The sequence below is a fragment of the Mya arenaria genome, chromosome 6 (genome assembly GCF_026914265.1).
Source record: "Mya arenaria isolate MELC-2E11 chromosome 6, ASM2691426v1".
Lineage (NCBI taxonomy): Eukaryota > Metazoa > Mollusca > Bivalvia > Myida > Myidae > Mya > Mya arenaria.
Window position 1 is genome coordinate 9068152 of NC_069127.1, and position 26526 is coordinate 9094677.

General features: G+C 36.7%; 3 protein-coding genes and 1 non-coding gene across 5 annotated transcripts; 2 read left to right on the forward strand and 2 right to left on the reverse strand.

Moving 5' to 3' along the window:
• Positions 1–672: 672 nt before the first annotated feature.
• LOC128239298 (reticulon-4-interacting protein 1 homolog, mitochondrial-like) lies at positions 673–8343 on the reverse strand. Its single transcript, XM_052955887.1, has 11 exons — positions 8300–8343; positions 6786–6974; positions 6370–6486; positions 5985–6133; positions 5673–5741; positions 5323–5447; positions 4119–4167; positions 3723–3859; positions 3251–3428; positions 2689–2784; positions 673–1188 (listed from the first exon to the last, which is right to left on the reverse strand). The coding sequence occupies exons 2-11, from the start codon at positions 6955–6957 to the stop codon at positions 1078–1080; spliced, it is 1203 nt and encodes a 400-aa protein (XP_052811847.1). The 5' UTR covers positions 6958–6974; positions 8300–8343; the 3' UTR covers positions 673–1077.
• Positions 1854–2004, forward strand: LOC128239495 (U12 minor spliceosomal RNA). Its single transcript, XR_008261902.1, has one exon. It is a non-coding gene; the product is annotated as a U12 minor spliceosomal RNA (small nuclear RNA).
• Positions 8344–8355: 12 nt separating the features above from the next.
• LOC128239300 (sodium-dependent glucose transporter 1-like) lies at positions 8356–12409 on the forward strand. Of its 2 annotated transcripts, none has more exons than XM_052955889.1 (4): positions 8356–8415; positions 9614–9721; positions 10210–10501; positions 10824–12409. In XM_052955889.1, exons 2-4 carry the CDS (start codon positions 9662–9664, stop codon positions 11768–11770), a joined length of 1299 nt encoding a protein of 432 aa, XP_052811849.1. In that variant the 5' UTR covers positions 8356–8415; positions 9614–9661; the 3' UTR covers positions 11771–12409. The 2 variants fall into 2 exon arrangements, with proteins under 2 accessions (XP_052811849.1, XP_052811851.1); XM_052955891.1 differs by lacking the exon at positions 8356–8415 and adding an exon at positions 8817–8946.
• Positions 12410–16089: 3680 nt separating this feature from the next.
• Positions 16090–23581, reverse strand: LOC128239299 (uncharacterized). The gene is made up of 7 exons (XM_052955888.1): positions 21671–23581; positions 20309–20425; positions 19852–19980; positions 18118–18246; positions 17663–17776; positions 17335–17375; positions 16090–17048 (listed from the first exon to the last, which is right to left on the reverse strand). Exons 1-7 carry the CDS (start codon positions 22371–22373, stop codon positions 16422–16424), a joined length of 1860 nt encoding a protein of 619 aa, XP_052811848.1. The 5' UTR covers positions 22374–23581; the 3' UTR covers positions 16090–16421.
• Between the last annotated feature and the right edge of the window lie 2945 nt (positions 23582–26526).

Sequence of the window (26526 nt, forward strand, 5' to 3'; positions counted from 1 at the left end):
GATTACTGGGTGTAATTTTCTGACAGGCTTATATTTACTAAGGACTTCACACAGTGATATTGTGGTTCAATGCAGATTTATATCCATTCTGGAAATGTATGAGCAATATAATAGTCCCTTACAAAGACAGAATGCATTTCAGAAGACTGAGGTTGTTCTCAGAAAACATTGTTTTGGTAAATGAAGGGGCCTAGCTCGTCTATCATTAAAGCCAGAGTTATGGGTCGTGCTTCACATTTATGCATCATTACTAGTAATGCACCAGTCAATTGTCCCCCCCCCCCAGTCCAGGGGTATAGCGGGATAAATGGGCCATGATTTACCATCCAGGTGGCCCCACAGTGCCAAGTGAAAGCGGTGGTTTTGTTTCTATGCTGAAAATTGCGAGGAATAGGCCTTACCTAGGATCTCCTCGGGGTGGTGGGACATTTGATGCAGATTTTACCAGCAGTTAGTCACTGCAGGGTGGGGATTTCACCTAGGATTGGCTTGACCAAGTCAAAGTCCCTGCTATGCCCCGGACCTTGCTTAACATGTGACACAAGTTGAATGTTTATATCATGAAGAGTTCTTGGATGAACGAAATTACACATAAATGCATAGGGATGACAAAATGCCTAAATTATGACCAGGCCATGATTTCTTTCTTTGAAAAATAAACAACCTTCGAAATAAACTTTAAATTTTATTTAACAACAAAGGACATCCAACATTATGAATGCTATTTTCAACAACAAAGATATTCAGTGATTTACTGATTACAAAAAAAGAAAAAGAACTGATAGACATGACAGACTTGTAAATGTGTACCAATGTAATTCTAACCACCTTTTCCTGTAGAAACAAAACAAAAACAGCATTGTTACATTTCTTTTTTTTTGCCCAAAGTTGTCAGAAGTCTCAATTTGGAGAGAAAAAACAAACATACTTGCACTCAAAATGAATTGAGCTGGAAAAATACATCAGTATCCATTATCTTCAATAATCACTGTGGGATAAAGTATAATGTGACACAAGTGTGTCAAGCCATCAATTGATCTTGTATGTTTTCATTGTCAAGAGTCCAGTAGGGTACACCTAGGGAGTTATGTCAATCACTGTTTTTCCTCTGCCGTGTTTCTGGCCGACTTTCTCATACGCTTCTGGCAAGTCCTCCAGCTTGAACACCTTGTCGAGAACTGGCTGGATCTGGAAACACATACAATAACAATGCCATCTAGTTATATTCAGATATTAAAACAAGAAGACTACAAGAAGATGCTAATGCTCTTCTTCTTTTTTTTTACAAATGCAGCATAAATGAATTTATTTAAGCCAGGGTTATCGGCTTAGATGCATGTATGCATTGTCTCCAGCAACATGTGTTCTAAATTTCATGTACATTTCCTGAGTGTTTATTTTCATATATGGCCGAGGTTAAAATTTTTGTATGATGTTGCTGACATTGACGACACAATAGTTTGATCTTTTTTTTCTTCATGAAACAGACAAGCTAAAAATATCACATGTTAACAGACTACAAATGTCCTCAAGGGAGACAACTTTAATGATGTCTAGTCATGAATTTTGGCAGTTTTTCCCCTTGCATCATTTCATATATTCACTCCCTTGAAATTTCTATAATATAGAAATAAATAATCATTTCAGCTATTTATTCATGCCAGAAAAAATCAACATTTTTCCAATCAAAAGATAAATGTACATTTAGCCATTGTATGAAAGGGAATTAAGAGATAAATAAAGACATATTATAAATCAATGATTCCAAAATGTCTTATTTATATGGTAATATATCACTCCATTTTTACTTTCAACATTTTAACTACTTATTCCACTTTTTAACAGGTAAGTTTATGCCTTAAACTAATGAGTAAGGAAAATAATGGGCTTGTAGGAGTACAGGCCTCAGAGTTTCATCTCTGAAGTATTTCTGAGAAGGCACAGGTTGCCCCTGAGTGACCCACCTACATTTGTGGGATGCTCATGGTGTAGCGATCTTGCCTGAACTAATATTATAATCTTGAAATACTATGCAACAAGGCAGAGCTCGTGATAAATTACAACAATATGAACATTATTATTCAACATTGACAAATTTGTACAAAATAGTTATTCACCCACTATTCTACTCTTATAATTGTTCTGCAATTTCAATAAATCCAGTTGTGACTTCAGAAACTATTATCAGTGGAGCTGGCATTTCATCATGAAGATTCCTACAGCCACTTCTAGCATAACTGAAACTAGTTGCTAGAAGCAAGTTGGCATTTCCACTTTCAATTTTCACCCCTTATAATCTAGTAAAAAAATATGACATTTGTCACTTTCAATTTCCATTTTGAAAATATACACAAGAAGTCTAAGGAGTTTTTAAACAAGTTACTCAGGGCCAAAAAGGAATAAGTGTATCAGGTTATTAGATTGCACCAAACCTATCCAGCTTGCCAAGAGACGCCTTACATTTGATCAACTTGCCAAGAGAAACGCCCTTCATCTTGATCAGCTTGCCAAGAAATGATTTATATCCTGCTCAAGCCAATAAACATCCAACATCTCAGTTTTAATCAGAACAACTGTATGTCTGCACATTCAAACAAATTTCAAAAATGAAGTTCATAAACTTTCTAGAAATCTACACAATTCCTGCATACTTATTGCATGTACCCCAAAATCATGACATCATGTTACCTTTCCAGCATCCACAAGTATTGCAATTTTTTTAAGAGCATTTCCATTTGGCATGAAAAAAGCCCATCGATAGCTTGCCAGTCCTTTTGTTATTCCCTACAAACAAACAAAACACACATTTAATATAGTTTTATGTTCAGTTTGAAAAACAACATAAATTTCATACAAAATCAGTTTACAGAACTAAGTCTTGTTGTCCAGTATACAACATTTGTCCCAACTGTCAGTGGTGGAAATAAAGAAACGAAATTCCTGTATAACAGACATGCACTTCTAAGTTTTTACCTGGCGTGGTAATAACAACAATTACACTGTCAAAATTGAACTTCAATCTAAATTTTTGGTATGCAAGAAAAAGTATAACATGTATGGGGGGCGGATGAAGAAATCGGACCACCAGGCTGGTATCTCATCAAGCCTCATTACTGGCTTCCGCACATGCCCTAGGGTCGGATTTTTCTATCCACCACCCAACAGACCAAGCCCATTAAGATTTCTCAACATTATGTTTTCTAAACATACAGATTAGCAAATACAATGCTATATAAATTCAGGCCCTCACCTTGGCCAGGTTGTAGTTCAGATTGAGTGCTGATCTGGCGAGGCCCGGTATGAGACCATGTTTGTCAGCATCAGGTAGAAGGGGCATGACAAGTGTCACATAGTGATGGTAGGGCCTCAGACGTGCAAGGGTTCGCTCTGTCTCCTCCCCTCCAACCGGGTCAAGCACCAGGTCCAACCTGCAGATCATGGATGAAAAACAATACAAGTAGGCCATGACCTTGGTCATACCATAACTGGGTCATATAGTGGTGGTAGACATGCCAGGGTCCTCATTTTCTCCTCCTCCTGGATCAAGCACCAGGTCCAGCTTGTAGTCGTAAGACAAGAAGGGGGAAGGGTTGTTTTTTTTGTCCATGTCGATGCCCATTTTCTCTTATCGGTTTTATTTGGTTTTCTTATTCAAACAACTTTAAAGACAAATGGTTCTCAGTAGAGAACAACTACTTGTAAATGAATATACTCAGCCATACTTGCCAATGCCTTTCAGCTCCTCCATGATGTCCTGTGTGCGATAATCTATCACATGGTCGGCTCCAAGGTGCTTCACAAGGGGCATGGCATCTGAAGCCACTGTTGTCACCACCTCTGCACCCCATGCCTTCATCAACTGTGAAATAGACAGTGTATTAGTGGGTAGAAGTAAAAGATGACAACCACATAGGTTACACTTATGGTTAAGAATACATATTACATCTATGGTTAAGTATATTTACACAAGATTATAAAAAGTGTCACAATGTTTCAAGCAATATTTCAAAGTTCAAGTTTAGAATTAAGTTTGTTTATACAAGAACTTTCTTATACAATTCACAAAAAAACAAAAAGCATTGCTCAAGAGTGAAGCAAGATCTTTCAATGGGAGTTACCTGTATTGCAAAGGTCCCAATGCCCCCAGCCCCTCCATGGATCAGCACCCTGGAATGTGAAATCACCTTATCTCCTTACTTTTCACATCTGAAGGATAAACAATGCCTTTCCTGAGTTTATAATAGTTAAATATACTCTGCAAAAAAAATCATGCAAAACACATTTAAAAGATGAATGTTGTACATTATTTTTAATCTTACTATTCAACAATCATAATTGATATGAGTAGGAGTCTGGGCTCAAAAGTGACTAATTTACATCATTTCCACATAATAAAAGTAAAAATTCATAACTTCACCATGGTTGTTATTTGGATAATGTAAATATCAAATTTTCCCACCAAATCTGAAAGAGTTCTGTCTTTTCTGTGATATATGTATGATGTTTGATATGTTAGTTCAGTGGTAAAAATGTAATGAATTGGATGCAAACATAGTGAAACAAGTATTCATTCAAGCCCCTATAAGTGCTGTAAAAATAAAACAAAGTGAAAAGCTTTGTTGAAAATGGGCTTATGAATTGTTCAAGATCCACTTCCAACCAAGCACTTCAAGGAGACAACTTCCTGTCAGCATCAGTGTCACTAAGATCATGCAATACCGCCCTTACACTATGTACAACAATCAACCCTTATAGGATGCGACAAATGGTTGGCACTTTGTTGTTTCATTCATGATTCACATTAAAAGTCAACTGAAGAACCAACAGAATACTAACTGACTTTCAGGTAACGATGACGTCATACAAGCAAAATATTGTGCCCCATCATCATTCTTTACATTTGTTTTATTGTTGTGAAATCATTAAGCCTTGACTTTATTCATGTTATTAGTTTGCTTAATGTGTATATCAGTTCAGTCTTTGGTTAAACATTAACACAGAGAGCTATTATGTAACTGGCTAAGAAGCTCCTTTTATGTGATATAATACAAATCAGACTTGAAAATAACACATACATTTTTTCAATTATATTCGCACTACTTTATTGGCCAAATTTATTCAATGCCAAAAAATAAAATCTAAAAGTATACACAAATCAGATTTTTAATAATGAAACAACTTATGATACTAGCCAAACGATGTCTATCATACCATAAAAAAACACTTATTAATCCCAAACTTTATCCATATTATTAAATATAATTATATTCCCTAATACAAACAGTACTTCCTCTCATGCAATATGCCAAAATAATATCACACCTTTTATCTCTGGCCTTCTGTTCGCTCATTTCGCCACAGGTTACGAGGGCAGCCCAACTTGTTGTTGCTACATATGGGATTGAAGCCGCCTCAATGTGTGATAAACTTGTCGGCTTCTTTGAGATCTTCACAATAATCAAAATCATACTGTAATTTCTCAGTTATGTTTGCAATGTGCAGTTTTTATGTGTAAAGCTGATCCTTTCTATTGCAAATAAGAACATTGATGTTAAGTGTATCAGGATTCTGTCAGTATCAAGCAAATTACACAAACATTCACTCAAAATGTAACTTTTAAAGAAGCAAACCTAAATGCAGATACCCAATTTCAGTAATTACTTCATTCCTACCTCATCCTCGGAAGTGACACAAAACTGTGAGTGTGTTCCCTGTCTCTGGGCTGCCAGGGCTCCCCATACCTGCATATAATAAGAATTATTAATTACAATTCATTTTCTCATCTTCATCATACTCCACTGCAATGGTCAATATAATTTGCATTAGTATTGAGTAAAAATGCAATTGCAATAATGACGAATAATATTCAACAGGTCAGGGGTAAATGCTTTGTAATTAAGTTTAGTCATGGTCAGCCATTTATGACAAAATATAAAATTTATCAAAAACCTTAAAGGAGAATTTGTATTACAAACATCATTTACCTCATCACCAGGCTTGAACCTAGTGACCCCATGTCCAGTCTGGGTGACAACCCCGGAAAAATCTCGCCCCAGGGTGAGGGGAAATTCTGACCCAGGTCCCCCGCCAAGCCAAGTACGCATCTGATTTATAATAGTACGACCATAACCTCCTGCAGATAAATGGTTACATTAAATGTTAGAGCAAAATTATGGTAAGAATGTTCTTTGTATAAAAAGAAAATCATGTGGGCGAGTTGAACAAAGTCAATAAAAAAAGTTGTGCAATAATTAAAGATATGGTAAATTTTCAACTTCTGATCTTAATCCTAGGGTCAGAGTATCTTTATTCACTGTTTCATTAAGGATAAGAAGGATATCAACACATATTTTTTCACTTTTTACTAACCTCTCATAACCACATCAATGGGGTTGACACTAGCAGCATGAATCTCTATGAGAATTTCCTTGGGTTTCTTTATTTCAGGAACCCTGGCTTCAGTGGAAAGGACAAGCTCTTCATTGCCTTCAATGAGATATTTTGATAGATTAAAAAAACAACACATTAATGCTTTCTTTACTGTTGAAAATAATCCCTTGGTTCATTTATTTTTAATTATCTAAAAACTTTCTTTAGTTGAAAAATCCTCTAAATATTTCCCTGGAATGACTAGTTGGAAAACATATACAACTTATACCAAAATCACAATGGTGATTAACACTAAGGCATACTTGAAGTACAACATGGTTAGGGTTATAAATGAGTATTATACATGTAGATGTGCAGTTAAGTGAGTCATCCTCTATATTACAATTTAGATTTACCTCCATATTGGTGTATTTGCCAGGCTTTCATTCGTCGTCTGGACTTTCTCTGTACATTGATAGTCCCTGTTGAGTATAGCCTTTCATGGACATGGTGGATGTTTTCTTCAAGGCCCTGTGGCAGCCTTCTCATAAAAACACACCTCACACATTGCAGAGGACTGAGAATCATGCTTTTAATTTTTCAATCTGTAATTAAAGTTGCTTATTATTAGAAACAAGGAAACATTGCACGCATCTTCTTATATAAATATTTATTAAATATGTCACTTGTAGGCAGCCAATACAAGGATTTCATCTAGAACCTCCTACTATCAAGTCAAATGCTAGAGTACCTATTAATGAATTAAATGAGCTAACATGCCGAGCAATTCCCCATACTCTCGGCTTTGCAAGTTACAACCATGACACATACATAATAAAGACTAGTTGACGCCTGAAAATGATTACTGGTAGAGCTGAATTAGCACCTGAAAACAGGACACATATCACAGGTGTGGATTTACTTATTTAACACTGCCAGCACATTTCAGCTGACCGTGTAAGTTGTAACATGATACCACATTGGGCGCCAGATGTCACAATAGGATTGGTTCAAAAGTCAAACATGTGACATATAAATTTATACTAACACCTAAAACACCTAATGTACTGTAGTACTGACAAATTGAGACATTCTGATTATTGATCTGTAATTCAGTTGATATCACTATTTCAGAGATGAACCACTGTCGTTTAATGGGAATTAAATCCTAAATTGGTGTCATATGTTCTAAACAAAATTTAGTGGCATTTAATGCACCAGTCAATTGTAACCACAGCACCCCCAGGTCCGGGGAATAGCAGGGACTTTGACTTTCGAACCAGCTAATCTCCGGTAAAATCCCCGCACTGCAGGGACAAACTGCTAGTAAAATCCCCGCTAAATGCCCCTACTTCCCGGGGGCATCTCGTAAGGCCCATTCCCCTCTTTTTTCAAAACCACAACCTTCACTCGGCACTGCAGGGCCACCTGGAAGGTAAAAACAAAGCCTATTTCCCCTGCTATCTCGGTATACCCCTGGACCTGGGAGGGAGGGGGGCTGTGGCTAAAAATGACTGGTGCATAACAGTGTTTACGCTAAAGCCAGTAAAGGTATATAGGTTTTCTTCATATTTATCAGAGGGGTCACTCAGAGTTACATCTATCATTATGTATAGCATAAAATAACAATGAATTACTGCAGTTTAAAAATGTCAGGCGTAAATTAATAGATAAATCTGGATAAAATTATCAATAACTTTAGAATTGATGTCGAATTTTACAGGTCACATGTCCAGATTTAATAATTAATTTAGGCCTGACGTTTTCATTGAAAGCAGGAGTTCATTCAAACGATAAACTGAATTATTATCTGATATAGAAGACTACATATAACTACATTTGATGCATTACTTGAAAAAAAAAACTAGTTTAATGATGCTGGCATGTAGCTGAAAACTCAAATGAACAAATTTACATAATACAACATCACCTTCAAGTAAATCACAACAAACTTGTCCTTGACCTATTGTTGCCGGCGGTGTCAACGTAAACATTGCATCGTGTGATTACGTATCTGTGTCGTGGCCGTAAGTACTGATGAGTTCGGTAAGTTTTGGAATTCATTGTTTGTTTTCAATAAATACATAACACATATTTGTCTGGACAGTATTCGATCGTGTTAAATAGATATGACCGTATGTATAATGATAATTACTCGTGTATATGTACTTCATTATTGGTAGTGTACGTATTCATGACCATACTTCCATAAAAAAGTCGATACAGTACAGACTACAGTACCAGTATCGTTTGTTTTTAAAGTAATATGCTCTTACAAGTGTAACATGTACGGGCGTGCTCGATGATTTAATATAGTATCAACCAATTTCACTCAGAAAGAAGCTTACCGACTTTTAACAATATTTAATATTAGGCCGAGTTATCGTAAGATAGATCAATACTTAGTAGAGTAACCTAGCTATGATTACCAAAATTGGTACCAGTAGTACGGGTTGACATGGGGACGATTGCTCTGCTACCATGCCACACCCCTATCGCACCGCCAACCCGCCCCTGTCCCAACGGCTCGGACTACCTGTGAATGTTGTATCAGTAGTAGGATTAAAAGCATTAAAGGTAAACATGTACAAAACCGTATACATTGGAATGATTTTATATAAAAAAAGGTGCTTTCACGTGTGTTACATGACAAGTATCAATAACTCATTATATTATCACTAGATCTTTGAACACGGCCGCCTCTTCGAAACCGAGTCCAAACGCACGTGCATTGGGACAAATTATTTTATCTTCTCATGAATATTCATTACTCAGCTTACTTCTTGCCGCTGGCTCCGTGAACAACTTAAATATATTCACTAATAATTACATATGCATTGTTATAGTCTACATGTAATGAAAATTAGGGTGCAAGAACCACACAAATTATTGTTCAAATAAGGTGTGTTAAAGGTTTGTGCGTTCTCACTTAAAGTAAATCCGGGCTATATTTGATCTTTGGTAGTGTCGGTGCGTCCGAGTTGGAGATACAAATGAGCGCGACGCCGGTGTTCCTTTTGGAGTGATAGTTACATATTTCTATTGAAAAGCACATGTTTTAATTGTACATGGCGTATACTGCATTTATATGCAAATGTACCTGCGTCACGGTATAAGATTATTACTTAAACTGAACCTGACAAATGAACGGCCTCATCAATTTCCACTATAAAAAATATGCCGTTGTACAATTATCCATGTACATTCTACACCCTGACGTAACCATAATATTTACATGTTTTAGGAACGCTATGTAGAAGAGACTAGCTATTGCTTAAATGAACCATAAACGATGGTGTCACGACGAAACAAGGCCAAAACCTTTGCTGTCTTCCTACTATGGATAACGAAGGTAACACATACAGTCTTGTCTACAATCATTATCTGAACAAATCGTACCGTTATCACAATTGTATATTTAGAGATGGTAGTGTTAAGTTTTGATGCTCAGTGACGATGGCAATGCTCCAAGAGCTTCAAAAAAAACTTAAAAAATGTAATTCAAAATATATTTTACAAGATACAAGAATCTTTATTTAAAGTCGGGTATGTGTTAACAAGAAAAATTAGCTCAATGAGCTATTTTCCGACATTAATAACAGACATGCATGACATAAAAAAAATAGCACATGTTCAGTTTCCAACGACGATCATGCGTTTATTTGGTCGTAAAGTTTTGGTACATGTGTATTTGTTACAAATTTGTCAAATACAGATTAACTTGATATAAATTATTTCAGTACATGGTCATAACCTTTTTAATCATTACTCGAAGCATGTTACATGAATAATCAAAACAAGTCCTTTCAACTTTAGATCAAAGTTATTTATGTTTCAAAGGGTTTGTACCTGGAAGCGCTAGGACCTGCTATGATAGATCTCCGTCTCATATACGCCACAAACTATGCGTCCGTGACGCGCGCTGTAGCTGGCCGTGGTGCGGGCTGCTTTATTGGTGCGGCGGTAGGGGGCGTATTGATTGATAGGTGGCCGAGCCTCCTAGAGCTCTGGTGCGCCGTCTTCACCACGGTGGCGGGCCTTGGCGTCTCTATGGTAACTTACCTGCCGTCAATCGATCACGTGTGGCTCCTCTATCTTCTTCTCGGTGCCGCCAGCAGCATCGTCAACATTGGTGCATATCCTTACTTACTATCATAGTCTTAAATATTTTTAAAGTCAATTTTTTATTAAATCTTATTGCATTATAAGATTGTATATTCACTTTTTTTTCGGAGGCTTGATTTGTGTTATACCATCGGTTCCGCCGGCTCCGGCCTTGTCACAAACCTTGGCCAAATTCACACGAAACTAAGAAACATCTGATAAATGACACTGTGCGTACGTATTGCGATGCCAGTAACTCTTGAACCGATAATTGTCAGCTGAGAAAAGCGGGCGTGCATTGACAGCCGCTTGTGGTGCTAGTGTTTCAACTTCATGTCGTTGTATTTCAGCGGGAACGAAGCTTGCTCTTAGCATGTGGAAAGAAAAAAGTTCCATCATTCTGCAGTTGCTACATATGGGGTTCGGGGTTGGTGCCCTGCTCGGTCCGCTCATGTGTACCCCGTTCCTCGCCGTGATGGAACAGAACGGAACGCAACCCGTTAGGGTCGTCACAAAGTCACGTGTGCACGTGGCATTCCTCCTCATTGGAATAATTACTTTACTGGTCGCTGTGCCGTTTTATTCATTCCAGTTCACAAATCACAATCATAGTAAAAATAAGAATGATTCAAAAACAGAACCAATGATAAGAGTGACATCTACTAGTAAAACTTGGAAAGATCATATAAATCCCGCATCCTATGCAGACGGCAATTTCACGTTCGGTGCATGTGTTTTTTTGTTTATTTCGTTTTACTTCTTCGTTCTCGTAGGCGGTGAAAAGACGTACGTAAGTTTTGTGAGAACAATATCAGTGGACGTGTTCAAGCTGGGAAAGAACGAGGCCTCTTACTTGAACTCCGTATTCTGGATGAGTCTGACCGGCGGTAGGTTTGTCGGATCGTTCGTTTCGCATTTTGTGAGTACTCGGGCCATGATTACCGTCATGGTGTTACTGAACGCAATATCTTCCACGCTGTGCAACATGTACGGACTTACGGACGCTCAAGTGTTGTGGGTTTTCACTGTCCTGGAGGGCTTCCTTATAGCGCCGATGTATCCGCTTGGTGTCGCCTATTCGAACAGTTTGATCAACTTATCAGGCTTTTGTCTGATGTTGATTGCGCTGATGGGCGGCCTTGGTGATATGATGTTCCTGTGGTCCGCCGGCCGCGTGTATGACCAGCAGGGCGCCCCCGCCATCTTTCGAATGGTGAACGCCGCCTTCGCCCTCCTTGCCGCCGTGCTGCTTGTTTTCCGGATAGCCACGCGCTCGTGCACTACTCATACAAAGTAATTATAGACTACAGCATCGACGTAAGTGCACGATTACGAGTAGCGGACTTAAAACTCGCTTGTGAGCTAGTATAATTTGATAGGGACTACACACATCGACAGACACACGACCAGACAAGTTAAATGGCACCAATATGTAAACATTACCATATATATTGGTTTAACATGATTTGAAATACAAGTATTTCAGCAGACATGTAAAACTCTATAGTGATTTGTTGAATGTACAACCTCTGTCTCAACTCAATTCTATAGAGCAATTCTCTCGTCAAAAAATAGTGACTACGCAGTTTGTTACAAACTCATATTTCAGTTCTTAGTATGGAGTTATAGGGTTTAACATTGATACCATTACAACACCACCGGAAGTGACGTGTTTATTGAGTAAAACATCGAAACCCGGGCTCTCACCTGATTTTAATGAGCGTATAACCTTTTCTATTTCTGATTTATAGAATTATTTTGCAAGTGGTAAAAAATTGTCATGTGGGTTGTGTCATCAATATCGTTCTGTTTTGACGGGTCTCCGGGGACATTATTGAAATTTATTTCTAAACCATTGACTACATTTTCATCAATGTAATCATAATATGTATCATAATTGTATTGTTTCGTTGCAAATATCAAAATTTGACAGCTATTCTTTTTTTTAAAAGCTCCCAAAAAGCTTTATTTTCACAGCACTGTCGCTACAACGTTCTACAGGTAGCTTTTGCATGTTTATAATTAACGTACGGCACGTGTGCCTGTCCCCTTGGTTCACCATGTAGAAACCATATGTATCTATACCGACGCGATTGCGCATGTGCGGCCTAAATTTCCGGGGACCAGTATGATTTTACTCCTTTGTTGATGTTGGTCAAAGGGAGATATTTCTCACCCTCGCGAATAATGTTGACTAAGGCGGAGTTCATCATATCTGGGTCTAAGTTTTAAATTGTGAATTTTTCTTACATCAAAATTTTGCCTTTCGCTGTCCTTTTTATAAAACAAAGTTTGCAATTATCAACCAAATGCCATAGTCAACAATAAATTAGCATATAAACACTTCAAGTATCAGAATTGTCTCACCGCTGCCATCTAATAAATGATATACGACTGTTAAATTAAGCTAACACTGTACTACAATTTTCTCAAATATGATTACAGATAAATAAGTAAATTAGAATAGCATGTTAATTAAACGTATTTATTATAGGATACAAATGGGACCAAGTGCTTTTCAATATGACCGCCCCGATAGCTCAGTGGTGCTTCGGGTGCGAACGGTCGTGGGGTCAAACCCTGGCCGCGTAAAACCGTAATATGGTAACAGTACCTCCTTTGCCTAGCGCTCAGCATTAAAATGATTGTATTCTGAAAATGGTGTACACACAGGTGTTCGTCACATTGCTTGAATACAGTAATACATTTTTTTTTCATTTTTTTATTTTTAATATTTCTTATCTTTATTTTTTTTATTATTTTTTTTTTCGGTCAAGATAGTGAATACATGTCATTTAAAAAATATTTTAGAATTTTTCATAAAGAAAATTAGTATTATATATAAATAAATATAATTATATTTATTTATATTTAATACTAATTTTTTTTCAAGAAAAATAGTGGAATAATTTTTTAAATGACATCAGTATTCACTATTTTGAACAAAATAAATAATAATAATAATAAAAATAAAAAATACGAAAAAAAATGTATTACTGTATCCAGGCAATGTGACGAGCACCTTTGGGTGTACTCAGTACTCACTGCTAGTTAAACCCAGGGAAGTTATGTACCTTGTATATAGGTGCTTTACACCGAGGACTTTAATGAATAAGAGGTCTCTTTGCAAAGAGCTAGGGTTCGCACCCAGGAATCTTGTACCTCATTCTGTTTCTCCAAGTCAGCTTATATCGGGATTTGACTTGGTATTGCATTCAATTCTATCTCACTTCTCTTATGGTATTGTAAAACACGATTCAAGTCGTAATTTATTTATTTTTATTAATTATCGTTTGTCATTCATTTCCAGACGAAATTTGTTAAAACAAACTACTTCAAGACGCCCTTTGATGCTTTGCACCAATGGCCTTTCTTGTATAATTCGTTTTATTTAGCGTGTATGTATAGGCCGTGCAATTGAACACTTTGTTTAAGGGTAATACTTGCCTTTGGGTTCGAAATCGAATGATAGACAGTTCTTATCGTTTAACCATCTGTTTTCAAGCAATCGGCCATTGCAATCGTCGTCAATGTGAACGCTACTGCTGGTGTAATTTATTGGCCATACTGAGGGTGTATGTAGATGTTCACAAATCAAAATGACATTTGATCATCCTATATCTTAATACTTCTTTTTATAAACAAAAATGTTTAATGAAAAAGTCGTGGCTTCATGGAGTAAATGTTGATAAAAACAGTCGTGGCTTCTTAAAGTAAATGTTGATAAAAGCAGTAGTGGCTTCTTAAAGTAAATGTTGATAAAAATAGTCGTGACTTCTTAAAGTAGATGTTCATAAAAACAGTCGTGGCTTCTTAAAGTAAATGTTAATAAAAATAGTCGTGGCTTCTTAAAGTAAATGTTGATAAAAGCAGTCGTGGCTTCTTAAAGTAAATGTTGATAAAAGCAGTCGTGGGTTCTTAAAGTAAATGTTGATAAAAGCAGTCGTGGCTTCTTAAAGTAAATGTTGATAAAAGAAGTAATGGCTTCTTAAAGTAGATGTTGATTAAAACAGTCGTGGCTTCTTAAAGTAAATGTTAATAAAAACAGTCGTGGCTTCTTAAAGTAAATGTTAATAAAAATAGTCGTGGCTTCTTAAAGTAAATGTTGATAAAAGCAGTCGTGGCTTCTTAAAGTAAATGTTGATAAAAGAAGTAATGGCTTCTTAAAGTAGATGTTGATTAAAACAGTCGTGGCTTCTTAAAGTAAATGTTGATAAAAGCAGTCGTGGCTTCTTAAAGTAAATGTTGATAAAAGCAGTCGTGGCTTCTTAAAGTAAATGTTGATAAAAGCAGTCGTGGCTTCTTAAAGTAAATGTTGATTAAAACAGTTGTGGCTTCTTATAGTAAATGTTGATAAACATTAGTGGCTTCTTATAGTAAATGTTGATAAACAGTAGTGGCTTCTTATAGTAAATGTTGATAAACAGTAGTGGCTTCTTATAGTAAATGTTGATAAACATTAGTGGCTTCTTATAGTAAATGTTGATAAACAGTAGTGGCTTCTCATAGTAAATGTTGATAAATAGTAGTGGCTTCTTATAGTAAATGTTGATAAAACAGTCGTGGCTTCGTAAAGTAAATGTTGATAAAAACAGTAGTGGCTTCTAAAAGTAAATGTTGATAAAAACAGTAGTGGCTTCTTATAGTAAATGTTGATAAACAGTAGTGGCTTCTTATAGTAAATGTTGATAAACAGTAGTGGCTTCTTATAGTAAATGTTGATAAACAGTAGTGGCTTCTTATAGTAAATGTTGATAAACAGTAGTGGCTTCTTATAGTAAATGTTGATAAAAACAGTAGTGGCTTCTTATAGTTAATGTTGATAAACATTAGTGGCTTCTTATAGTAAATGTTGATAAACAGTAGTGGCTTCTTATAGTAAATGTTGATAAAAACAGTAGTGGCTTCTTATAGTAAATGTTGATAAACAGTAGTGGCTTCTTATAGTAAATGTTGATAATCAGTAGTGGCTTCTTATAGTAAATGTTGATAAACAGTAGTGGCTTCTTATAGTAAATGTTGATAAAACAGTCGTGGCTTTTTAAAGTTAATGTTATTTAAAACAACAATTCACCAAACACCGATAGAAATGTATGGTAAAATAAGGGAAATATTGTAACTTAAAGGGACTGTAAACCAGATTTGCACCCAAAAAAGTTTTTTTCTGTAACGAATCTCAGGACAAATATCTAATAGAATGTGTTACGCTTTGTTATCATAATTGTAAAAAAAAGTACCAAAATGTAAAAAAAAAATTGTGTCGGAGACCGGGTTCGAACCCGTGTCGCCAAAATTGCAGTCCAGCGTCGTATCCATTGAACTACGACGGCTTACTCTAATTGGGTGATATAATTAAGCTAAACACCTACCTCGGTAATATCACGTGATAACACCGACTAGCCAACCATGCATAAAGAATAAATTCTACCTGGTAGACATACCCGGTAATCTTTTTTAATGGTCAAATACTTCAGTTAGTAAGTTTCGATGCATTTTACACATCGATGCCAAGTTTATGTCAGTTTTAGACAAACAAAAAAATCGCTATTTTATCATACGGAGTACAGCCCCTTTAAGTCGCATGTGATGTTGAAACATAAAAACGCAAGTAAAGGGATAGGTCTATCTTTATAATTAAAGAATCAATTTCACGTTATACTTAAATTGACATGCCTGTACGAGCTTCAATGCGTGTATGTAAATATTCAAGCCAACGACGTGGTTTACAACAAGTTATGGCAGTACATGTATCATAAACCGCTAAAAATAGCAACAACTAATGGGCTGCTCTAAACACGACTAGAGATCAAATATCGACATAAGTATGACATATATTTACAAAACACCTCATATGATGACAAAAGAACAAATTATTTACATTAAATAGCATTTAAGAAATACAATGTAAACACGTTTTAGCGTAAATTTAGGTTTTGCATATTTGTCTTTTACGTCGATGCTAGACGCACACACCCAAAGCACCTGTCCGAGGTGAGGGCGAGTGGCCCGGTTTGGAGTGCAAGAGAGTTAATTTCCGGCCGCACAAGTGCAATACTTGACTGCGTTTGAATTGGAGGCGCTTGTCCCTGCGGAAAAGGTCGAACATAAGGGGGTGGGGATGTGCCGCGGCCCATCAGTTCACCGGCCGGATGTACATCGAGGCATAAACGACGGGACTCATACGCAGGCAGTGTGGGATCTATAGTGTGGTAGGAGGGAGGCTGCTTAGCGCAGACGGCGATCGACACAGCTACCGGCTGGATCGAACTAGATGTATTTGAGAAAGGAGCAGCTTTGTCGTCAACAGAAATAGTTCGTCTACTATCGTATCTTAAATCCTCAAGAGTGTTCATAACATGAGATTTTTCATGCTCTTCTGGTAGCAAGGAATCCTCCAGCGTCGTGGAGGAACCCACTTCCTCCTGTTTACCAGGAATGTCTCTCGTACACGTTGTCTCCACGAGCGTGAGATTCCCTCGGCCGTCGGCTGCGTACTGCCACGCCGCCTTCTCCTCATGTTCCTCAGCCACGCGCGGAGAAAGAGGCGACCGGCTGTACCTCTTACCGCCAGCCATCTGTCAGTGCAAATATTACAAGTTGAGCATTATGGTTGTTATGTAACAATATTGCATGCATGAAACTCATGTTTTTAAGTATTTGATGTAATACAATTATGTTTATTAAAATAAATTATTTCAAATTTGTTAGCACAGCAAATGGCTATCAGCATCACCTTGTTTATGATGCAGTACGACAACAAAATCGGACTTGAAAATAAATACACATATTTTTCAGTTATATAGCATGTCGCTAGACGTTTTTCGACGAGAATGAGTTGTACACGTCTGAAGTAAAACTCACATTCATTTCCTTGAGTGCAGTTTCGTTGAGTCTGCCTACATCTGCAAACAGAAAGGATCACAAAATGCGAAAACTAAGCGGTACTTTTATATGATCAATTTATACGTGTTTTTGCGTCTTACCTTAGCAGAGACAGTCGTATGTACTGTCCTACATGTCAATACCATCAACGCTCATCTTCCTATTGCAATGCCACATCCCTTATAGTTACTATTTTGGTATCAAAAATGAAAACAACTTTTATGATTGATCATACAAACCAATCTTAAAAGCGCTATAATATAACAACTTAAACAAAGCTGTAACCCCGGTCAATACAAAAACTTACCCTTCAATGCAGCCTCGAGGAGGCGTGGCTCTCTCAGTTCGTCCTCGGTTAACGTCAGTCCGAGCTTCAGGGCATTCGTCCGTGCGACCAGGACGCCATCTTCTGAATCCGAGTCTGAAAGGGGAATCATATACGTCTTAAGATAGTTATTTTTGAAAATCATACAGTATGATTTCAAGATGATTCTGCACATGAAGACGACTATTAGGATGAGAGGGGGGCTACGACGACTGTGATAAAGGTGGTGGCAGTGGTGGTACTAGCTGCGGTGATAATGACAATGATCAGTAAGATAAAGTTGACGATAATAACGACGATATAAATCGATGAGGTAGAGGGAAGATCACACGGGGGGCGAGGACGGACAAGGCTGTACAAACAATGGTATCCATAGTTGTAGCCAATAATCAATAGTGGCTAAATTTTAAATAATAACAACATAATTATTGCTTCACCTGTTGGAGCGAGCACATTTTCCCTCACAACACCATGGAGCTCGAACGTCCGGTCCTCGTGCTGTCTCTTCATCAAGTTATGGTCAAGAAGTTTCTTTACAACAAATTGCTTCACTCTCGAAATCGAATCTGAAATAATCGTTTTCATAAATAGATCAGTAGACGTATTGGTATAGTGAAGGTATTTCAAGTCGATGTCATGAAATGATCATAAAAGATGCGTATACATTATGACAATCCGTTAAAATAAACTACAAGAACATTAATATTCAATGTACATGTTTTGCACAGATCTTGAAGTGCACACATGTATGACTCTATGTCTGCAAAATGTGGGTGTATACTCTTCGTCATTTTTATTTTTAGATATTTTTTTTTTTGTGAGGCCTTGCAAAATCCCACAGTTTCTATTCAATTGAAGACGAAGAGAATGCTGACCAAAATAATGGACCTCTTTCATCCCTTTGGCAGTTTTATTTCACAAGTACTGTATAAAATAATATTATATACAATTTTGAATAAACAATTGAAACCATATAATAAAAAATAAAGATTTCTGTTCAAATACCTCAACTACCCTATTTTTCGACCATGTTTTTGTCAACAAAATTACTTTATAAGATATAAATCTCTTGCGGTATGTCATTTTTTTAAGTTTTATCTTTACTTGAAGGCCACACGCGCATGAGAGATAACAAACATAAATATAACTACACCGCATGAAACATCAAACAATTATATTAAGTCAGCCGTTTAACAGCAAAACAAACACATAGATATAAATATATACGACACACGCAATCGTATTTAGAATGTATATAAAGGAAGATGACCCAATTAACATGCAACGTTATTATTTGTGCACTCAAATCATTGTATGTTTATTAGTACTACAATTACAATTATAATTTATGAAGTTCAAAATGTTTGGATAGCGATAAAGATTATGATGAATATATTACGTCTTTAATTTTTTAAAATGCTTACAATTAAAGCTGCACTCTCAAAGATTGACCAATTTGACAACTTTTTTCATTGTTGTCTCAGAATCACCTCATATTGGCTTCCATGCTTTCAATTTACACATATAAGATTATTCACAGTCGGATAATTCATAATTGGTTGGAAAAATGCCGAAACTTTCATTCTTCTTCAAGCGTTAGTGACGCTTTTAGCCATAGAACATCAAATTTCGAGCGTAAATATTTAAAACTGAGATCTGATCTTTTACCCGCACTCTTATATATTACCGGTTTTCAGACATTGAGTCAAAAACTGGCAAAAAATGAAAGAGTTGTCAGAACGGTCAATCTGTGAGAGTGCAGCTTTGAAAAGAGAATGAGACTCGGTGCCTATGTCTTGTCTATTACATAGTGTACACAATCTATTTGTCTTCCAATACCATAAACTGAAGCATCTAAATTTTTAAAAGAGCAATACCCAAGTTTTTCGGTAAATAATTGTATAGTAGATAATTCTCCGTTCAATTTAATAAATTCTATCGTGAAAACATTTTGAAGGATCATAAACATTGCTTCAGTATATTTCTAGAGTTGATCATACAATTATTATTTCACTTTGATCTTTAAATAATTAAGGTTAGGTATAATCTGAAAAACGTTAACGTTGAACAACCAATGATATAAAAAATATTCCTTATTTTGGCAACATATTCACAGAGAAAATACTTTTTTGATGTGCAGGGGACTCTTATGAGTAAAAGCGAAGTGTTACCGTTTCCTCTGTTGAGAATGGCAAAGGTTGAATCTTCAGCTATGGTCGCGTCCGGTCCAGAACGGAACAACTGCTTGAAACACGTCTGTATCTCTTCATCCAGCTGCTTAAAATTTTCACCCAGCTTTTCTGATGTGAACAAAAGCAAATTGACATTTAGAGATATGTAGAAAAGGTTTTCGGTGTACGTTTAATAATATGTTGTTTTTTGTTTGTTTGTTTTTACAAAAAAAAAGTATATTGTTATGTAAACAACGGAATAAACTGAATGATGGAAATTGTTGTTGATTTTTATGTAACACTACTGTCAGTATAAAACGAAATTGTGTAGGGATAATAAGACTAAACTGACTTGCACATTGACATTCACTTGCGATAACACGGTGTCAGTTTTTAATGACTTGAACGTGTTTGCCCATACGATAAAAATACAAATAAAGCTACTATAAAATTTTACCCATTCGCTCGTCAGATGGACAGTTAAAGGGACTAAGGCAACGCCGGCGACAGGAAATCATGAGTTCGAGCAGTTCCCGCGGCTCCAATAAATAATCGTCTTCTAAGAGTAGCGCACCTGTAACAGTCGTATTATTATAATGAAAGCAAATGCAAGACCCTACAACCCATCCTCTCGTCAAACGGGCGGTTGTAGTGTCCAAAGCACTGCCGCTGACATGTACATGAAGTATGCGGCCTAGCGGCCTGGCGGCCTAGCGGCCTGGCGGCCTAGCGGCGTGAAGTGTGCGGCCTAGCGGCCTTATTTTTTCCTATTTCAGATTGATAATTTGTGCATTCAAACAGTTAATTTATCATTGTTTGAGAAGAAAACGGATATAAAAATGCCCTGAATAGAAAGCAATCTATGGCCGCTATGTTAATATGATAAAAACAATGATTAATCATTGTTTTCCAAAAAATGCATGAACAATAGAAATAGGGAAAAATTTGGCCGCTAGGCCGCCAACTTCACGCTGCTAGGCCGCCAGGCCGTTAGACCGCAAACTTCACGCCGCTAGGCCGCTAACTTCACGCCGCTAGGCCGCCAACTTCACTTACATGCCGCTGACAGGAAATCATGGACTATGGCAGTTCCTTCCAAAATCTTATATCATCTTCACGAATTATCGGGCTGATAGTTATCGGGACTGAGGCAGGAGATTAAATAGCTCTGAATTCTGACCATATTACCGCACCTTTAACATGGTCTTACAATGTAACATTGCTTGCTGTAAGCACGTTTGTTGTCTTAAAATTAGAGAACGATCTGACCAATTATGTTAAAACTTTCTGGATAAATAAAACTGGTCAAGATTTGATGACATTTATTTGTCAATAAAATTTTGTTTTTGACAGGATACACGTTAACTAATCCAGGCATGTACATCAATGAATTGATCTATCTCACACACTTGTCTTCTATAAAACATGTAGAGTACCATATGCAAAGTGAAATTTCGATTTCCCATCTATAGCATTGCTTGTGGGGAAATACCCATGGTATTCCAATCAAGAAACTATTCAGTCGTAAGCTCACATTGCTTTTCGAATGAGATATTTATGTTTCGGTCAGATCTATTTTTGTTTGTCCTGAAATTGTTTGTAAAAGTTGAAAAAATCGGGTTACACTATTACATCTCCTGGCATTTATAGCCACCAGGACCACCAATGGTCGAAATACAGGAGTCCGTATAGCTACTTTAACATGGATCGAAAGCGGCATTTCAAAATGCAGTTTGTTAATTATGGCAGAATGTCATTTGATTAAGTTTATCAAATTTGAATCAGCTTGAACAAATAACGAACACATATATCAACGCACCAGCTGTAATGGCGATTTGCGGCCGACCTTCGCACAGTTTCGCAACTCTCTGTAGATGGACGTTGTGCATCTCGCGATCCTCTAGTTCGCAGTCCTTGTAGTAGTTGTTTGTCACTTCGTGGAGCAGGCACATGACGGCGTCGTCCCCTAGCGGGCGTACCTCGTGATCTATTACAGTCTTTTGTGTGAGTTTTAATTTAATGGACGTTGTAAGCACGATTTGCAATCTAGAACAATCGCTGAGAGACATGTTCAGAAAGTCAAGGAAGTTGTCTTTTAGAGGTGATTTCATAAAGGAGTCCACGTTATCGAGAAATAACAGCACGTTCTCGTCTTGCTCGGCCACAACATCTATGAACCATTCTTTAAAGAACTCACACACGCGTTGGTCGCTGAGTTTTTGTTCAACGGCTTGAAAGTCTTTTCCAAATGACTTGCACATATTTTTGACCCACGACTTTTGGGAAAAGTTGCATTGAACGTCAAGTTTAACGTCTTGATACAAAAGCTTTCTCTCGCCGTCATCGTCACTCTGTATCCTTCTAATAAGTTCTTTAATAACCCTGGACTTTCCAACCTTTTCGGATCCGTTTATCTGGATTAATCTATACCCTGCCTTCAACTTGGTGTAACGTAAAAGAGCCTTTAAATCAGTGTCGCGACCTACAAGCGAACACGGCGAACAATGGTGCACATTCCCCATCTTTATAACTTATCACGACATTAACTTGTCGATGACTTAAACGAGGTATCTACCATGGCGATACAGAATCATTGCAAAATGAATACTTAAAAACGTAGCAAATTCCTGACCTTTGCATTAAATTAAATTCCCGTTCTACCTGACACTTAAAATGAACTGTATTGTTCGAATATGAATGGCAAGGAAATTATTTAAACGTACGAAAATCATGATCCTCCTCCTTTAGATACATGGCAACAATGTTTTATTTGGCATTATCAATTGGTTAAAACTTAATATGACACCCAGGTATGGCCCTTTCACTGCCTAAAACACTTCAAACTCAATTCAAATAAGTTACCGTATCAACTTTAAAACACTTGTACAGCGCTACCATAAATAGTTAAAACACTTGTACAGCGCTACCATAAATAGTAAGTACTCCGGGATGGCGAGCAAACGTATTTCCCCGTCAGAATCATCCATACAAAAAACTCACCCACTCTATTACCATTTTCATGGCAGAGGTCATCCGTAACGATATTCTCAAAACGCTTCTAATCCTCGTTTAACATTGCGTATTATTACATTTTCACTTCCATTGTATCTTCAAAAATCATAAATGTTTTAAACGCAGCTCCTAGTGCGTAGTTTAACAGAATATATGGTAGCGTACATTCTCTCGATTAATACCGACCGGAGTGAATTTTAAATGTGTACTATATTCTGACACATACAAGGAAGTATTAATGTCCACATTTATTAAAGTTAAGTTGTATCAAGCAACGACGAACTGTATTAAATTCACCATCGAAAGAAAAGTTACGACATAATCCTTCAATAAAAATCCGTGAATATAGTCCAAAGCATGGGACTCCTTTTGTATAACGTTTTCAAACTATCATTCCATGTGACATAAAACCACTTGATTCACAATCTATCTGTTTTAAATAGTTGAAAATATAGCACAAGTTCTTAAATAAATCCAACCACAATCACAGTAGACGTTTAATAGTATACACCCTACAAGTGCATGAACATCAATTGTGCATGCATCCTTAGTGGTAAAAAGCCACTCTATTTATAGAAGAACGATGTCACGTATTTCCTTCCTGTTCATTGGTATTGTTCATGGAGTACAGATAATGATAGATGCTATATTGTCACTCATTTTGATCAAGGTAATCATCAACAGATACTACTGAAAACAATCTTAATGTTCAACTTTGTTGAGTAAAAATTTAGGTTGTCAAGAAAACCCAGGTCAAACCTGTCGCAAATGTTTCTAATTCAATGTAATGCATTTGGTTATCTTTTTACCTTATGTATTTTCCATTGGGCCAAAAAAAGAATTTGTTTGTTCAGGGTAACCTTCCCAAAATTTCTAGGTAGGTTAGGTAGGGATTTTTTTTTTCAAAATATGTCGTAAGTTCAGAATGTTTTCTTGTACATAGCAGTCTTTCCTACATTACTGTCATTGCCTGACTTTTTTTATCATATAAACAATAATTCTGATTAAAATCTGCATTTATCCGCCCTTCGTAACTCTCTATTCGCTAACGAATATTTTTTTTTTGCTCAGAAACGGAAAAAAATAGTTAGGGTCAGCGCATTTTAATAGGTAGGGTCGGGTTACCCGAAACATACATATGTTTTAGGCCTTGGTCGAAGTCCATGGAGTTTCCCAAAAGCATATTAAATATTTTAAAAACTAAATGGCATTGTTCTATGTAGTCGCGTATTCATACCAACCTGTACAAGGCAATGTCAACTAAATTGCACCAAAAAAAATGTAATAGGTAATGTAATAGATGGTTTGTGCTCAGAAATAATAAAAACACATATTTCTAGCAATAAACCTTTTAAAACTTAACATTCAAGTACTTCCTATTGCTAACTGTTATCAAATTTACAAAACTTAAACAGCCTTGGCCTGGGTACAGTTTTATAACAATAATAGAAGTATGCACAAAGAATACATTTGCAAACACATTAATGTATAAATAATATACATGTAAATATACATGTATTACACTTAACTACAAATAGCGATTGCAGTATTCATTCAAAGTGATTGGTTCCTACAGACAATGCAGATATTTATACTGATCAGTGAGGATAAACGTCCTGTAACATGCCAGGTTGTAGTTTCACCATCAGGACGAAACCCCAAAACCTTTAAAATATTTGTGAAAATAGCAACACAAAAAGGCAGATTTTTTAAAAAAAGTTCTAGCAAATGGGACTTGAATCTCTAAGTGACGACTGTGCTAAAATACAAATGAAGAAACAAACTTACAACAGTCCATGAACAGAACAATGGAGAAAATGAATGTAAAATAAGATTTTTTTCAGACTTGTGAATTTTGTTCCTACTCTGCTTTAAAATGTAGTCTTTTTGAAAGTGTTAACTGTCCAAAATTTCAGCTCCCTTTTCGGAACAGAAATCCGTCCTATAGATCAGTATTTAACAAATTTAATATAATAAAACAATTTCCAAGCATTGATTTTATTAGTATTCAACTTAAAAGTATGATCTCAGCTTACTTGAAAGACTTCTAAAATGAGCACCATCCTCATTTCTCTTTTAAATGTCCTTGATACTTTAAAATAGTTCACATTCTAGTATAAGCGATGCTCAATGAAGGCCAGTAAGCCTATTTCTTAGCACTACTTCCGATAGTGACATTAAGGTAGTCAATCCTATTTTACCTTAGCGTGGGATCCTTCAAGTCGGACAGATTTTCTTTGTGTCCACTTTTGTTCTTCGTTTAGATTGGGTCTCTAATGGACATCATCACTGCATGCATCTTTTTGTCTAAGTCAAAGTATTTGTCTTACGCTAAATGAACTTGATACCAACACTTCCCAAAAGCAAGATTGTCTGAAATTCATACACTACAGGCTGTTGAGTTTAGCTATGGACTTGTTTTAAGGGTGATCAATGCGATATTTTTTAAATCTGTTACTTCACTTACGTGGCAGCGGCATGTCCCACAAGTGATTTGCTTTCAGACTTCGCAATGCCACAACTGAAAGTCTGACCAACTGAACGGCAGCACCGCCCAACAATCTTACGATTTGCATTAAATGTTTATACAACTGTGATATTGGCAATTTCAACAGTTTACTGTTCGAATACTGCTGTGTAAATAACACAAATCTAGACATAACCAACGTTCATCTGTTATCAGTCATTTATTATATAATTAACATTTAATGTCATATGAACATGATTGCATTAAAAAAAAAACATTTGTAAAGTATGAAAATGATGACAGGCTGCTATATCCAAAACGTGCATGTAATAATGTTCTCCTACGATAGAACTCTCTAAACTAGGGATGACATTGTTTGTCCTTTTTGTTTAATTTTAATAATATGAACTCATCACACTACAAATATAGCGCATGCAAAATCATAAGTGATATACATGTAAAAAAACATCACACCATCAAATCAGCATTTGAGCAACACTTACTGATAATAAATGATTAAAGTAAAAACGTACATGTAATGACAATGGGTCGATTGTTAGGAACCTTTTTTTAAGTTAACAGCAGGTATGATTCAGCAGTAAACCCATCCAATTGTGTCTCAAGGACGGTCTTTGATCCAGGATAAACGTTTTGGTGGGGATTTCGATCAACGTCCTAGTCCGGGGAAAGAGCGGTCGGCCCGATTTGGGAGTCAATAGAGATAATTTCCGGCCGCACTACGGCGACACATGATGGTGTGGGTAAGGGAGACACTTGGCTCAGAGGTGGATCGCGTGCATGACACTCGTTAGGAGGGGAAGGACATAGTACCGTCGGTACGCCAGTCGGCTGTACATGGTGAAGCGCATGCACAGGTCGCATGGGATCCATGGTCTGGTAGGAAGGTGGCTGCAAAGAGCAGTCGGCGAGTGACCCAGCTCCCGGCTGATTGGAACTAGATCAATTAAAAAAAGGAACAACTTTGTCGTCAGCAGAAATTGTTCGTCTACTATCGTATTTTAAGGTTTCCTGCTACAAACAGAAATGAAATCGCATTTTAATCGTAGAATGCAACACCCATTCGATACCAGTACATTATTCAAATGTAACAATTTATACGTGTTTCTTTTATGCGTCCTGCTACAGTAGAGACAATCATGTGTATTATATGACATGTTACCTAATTAACGCTCATC

What these genes read in the sequence shown, in the direction of transcription:
- LOC128239298 (XM_052955887.1), bottom strand. Translation starts at nt 6,957, where the DNA reads ATGATTCTCAGTCCTCTGCAATGTGTGAGGTGTGTTTTTATGAGAAGG. An exon ending in CAGAAGGCCAGAGATAAAAG is followed by an intron (nt 4,168 to 5,322) that starts GTGTGATATTAT and finishes TTCACATTCCAG; the next exon opens with GGTGCTGATCCATGGAGGGG. An exon ending in TGAACTACAACCTGGCCAAG is followed by an intron (nt 2,785 to 3,250) that starts GTGAGGGCCTGA and finishes GTTTGTTTGTAG; the next exon opens with GGAATAACAAAAGGACTGGC.
- LOC128239299 (XM_052955888.1), bottom strand. Translation starts at nt 22,373, where the DNA reads ATGGGGAATGTGCACCATTGTTCGCCGTGTTCGCTTGTAGGTCGCGAC. An exon ending in GCAAATCGCCATTACAGCTG is followed by an intron (nt 20,426 to 21,670) that starts GTGCGTTGATAT and finishes CGACTGTTACAG; the next exon opens with GTGCGCTACTCTTAGAAGAC. An exon ending in AAATGTGCTCGCTCCAACAG is followed by an intron (nt 17,777 to 18,117) that starts GTGAAGCAATAA and finishes TTCCCCTTTCAG; the next exon opens with ACTCGGATTCAGAAGATGGC.
- LOC128239300 (XM_052955889.1), top strand. Translation starts at nt 9,662, where the DNA reads ATGGTGTCACGACGAAACAAGGCCAAAACCTTTGCTGTCTTCCTACTA. An exon ending in TCCTACTATGGATAACGAAG is followed by an intron (nt 9,722 to 10,209) that starts GTAACACATACA and finishes TATGTTTCAAAG; the next exon opens with GGTTTGTACCTGGAAGCGCT. An exon ending in CAGCAGCATCGTCAACATTG is followed by an intron (nt 10,502 to 10,823) that starts GTGCATATCCTT and finishes GTTGTATTTCAG; the next exon opens with CGGGAACGAAGCTTGCTCTT.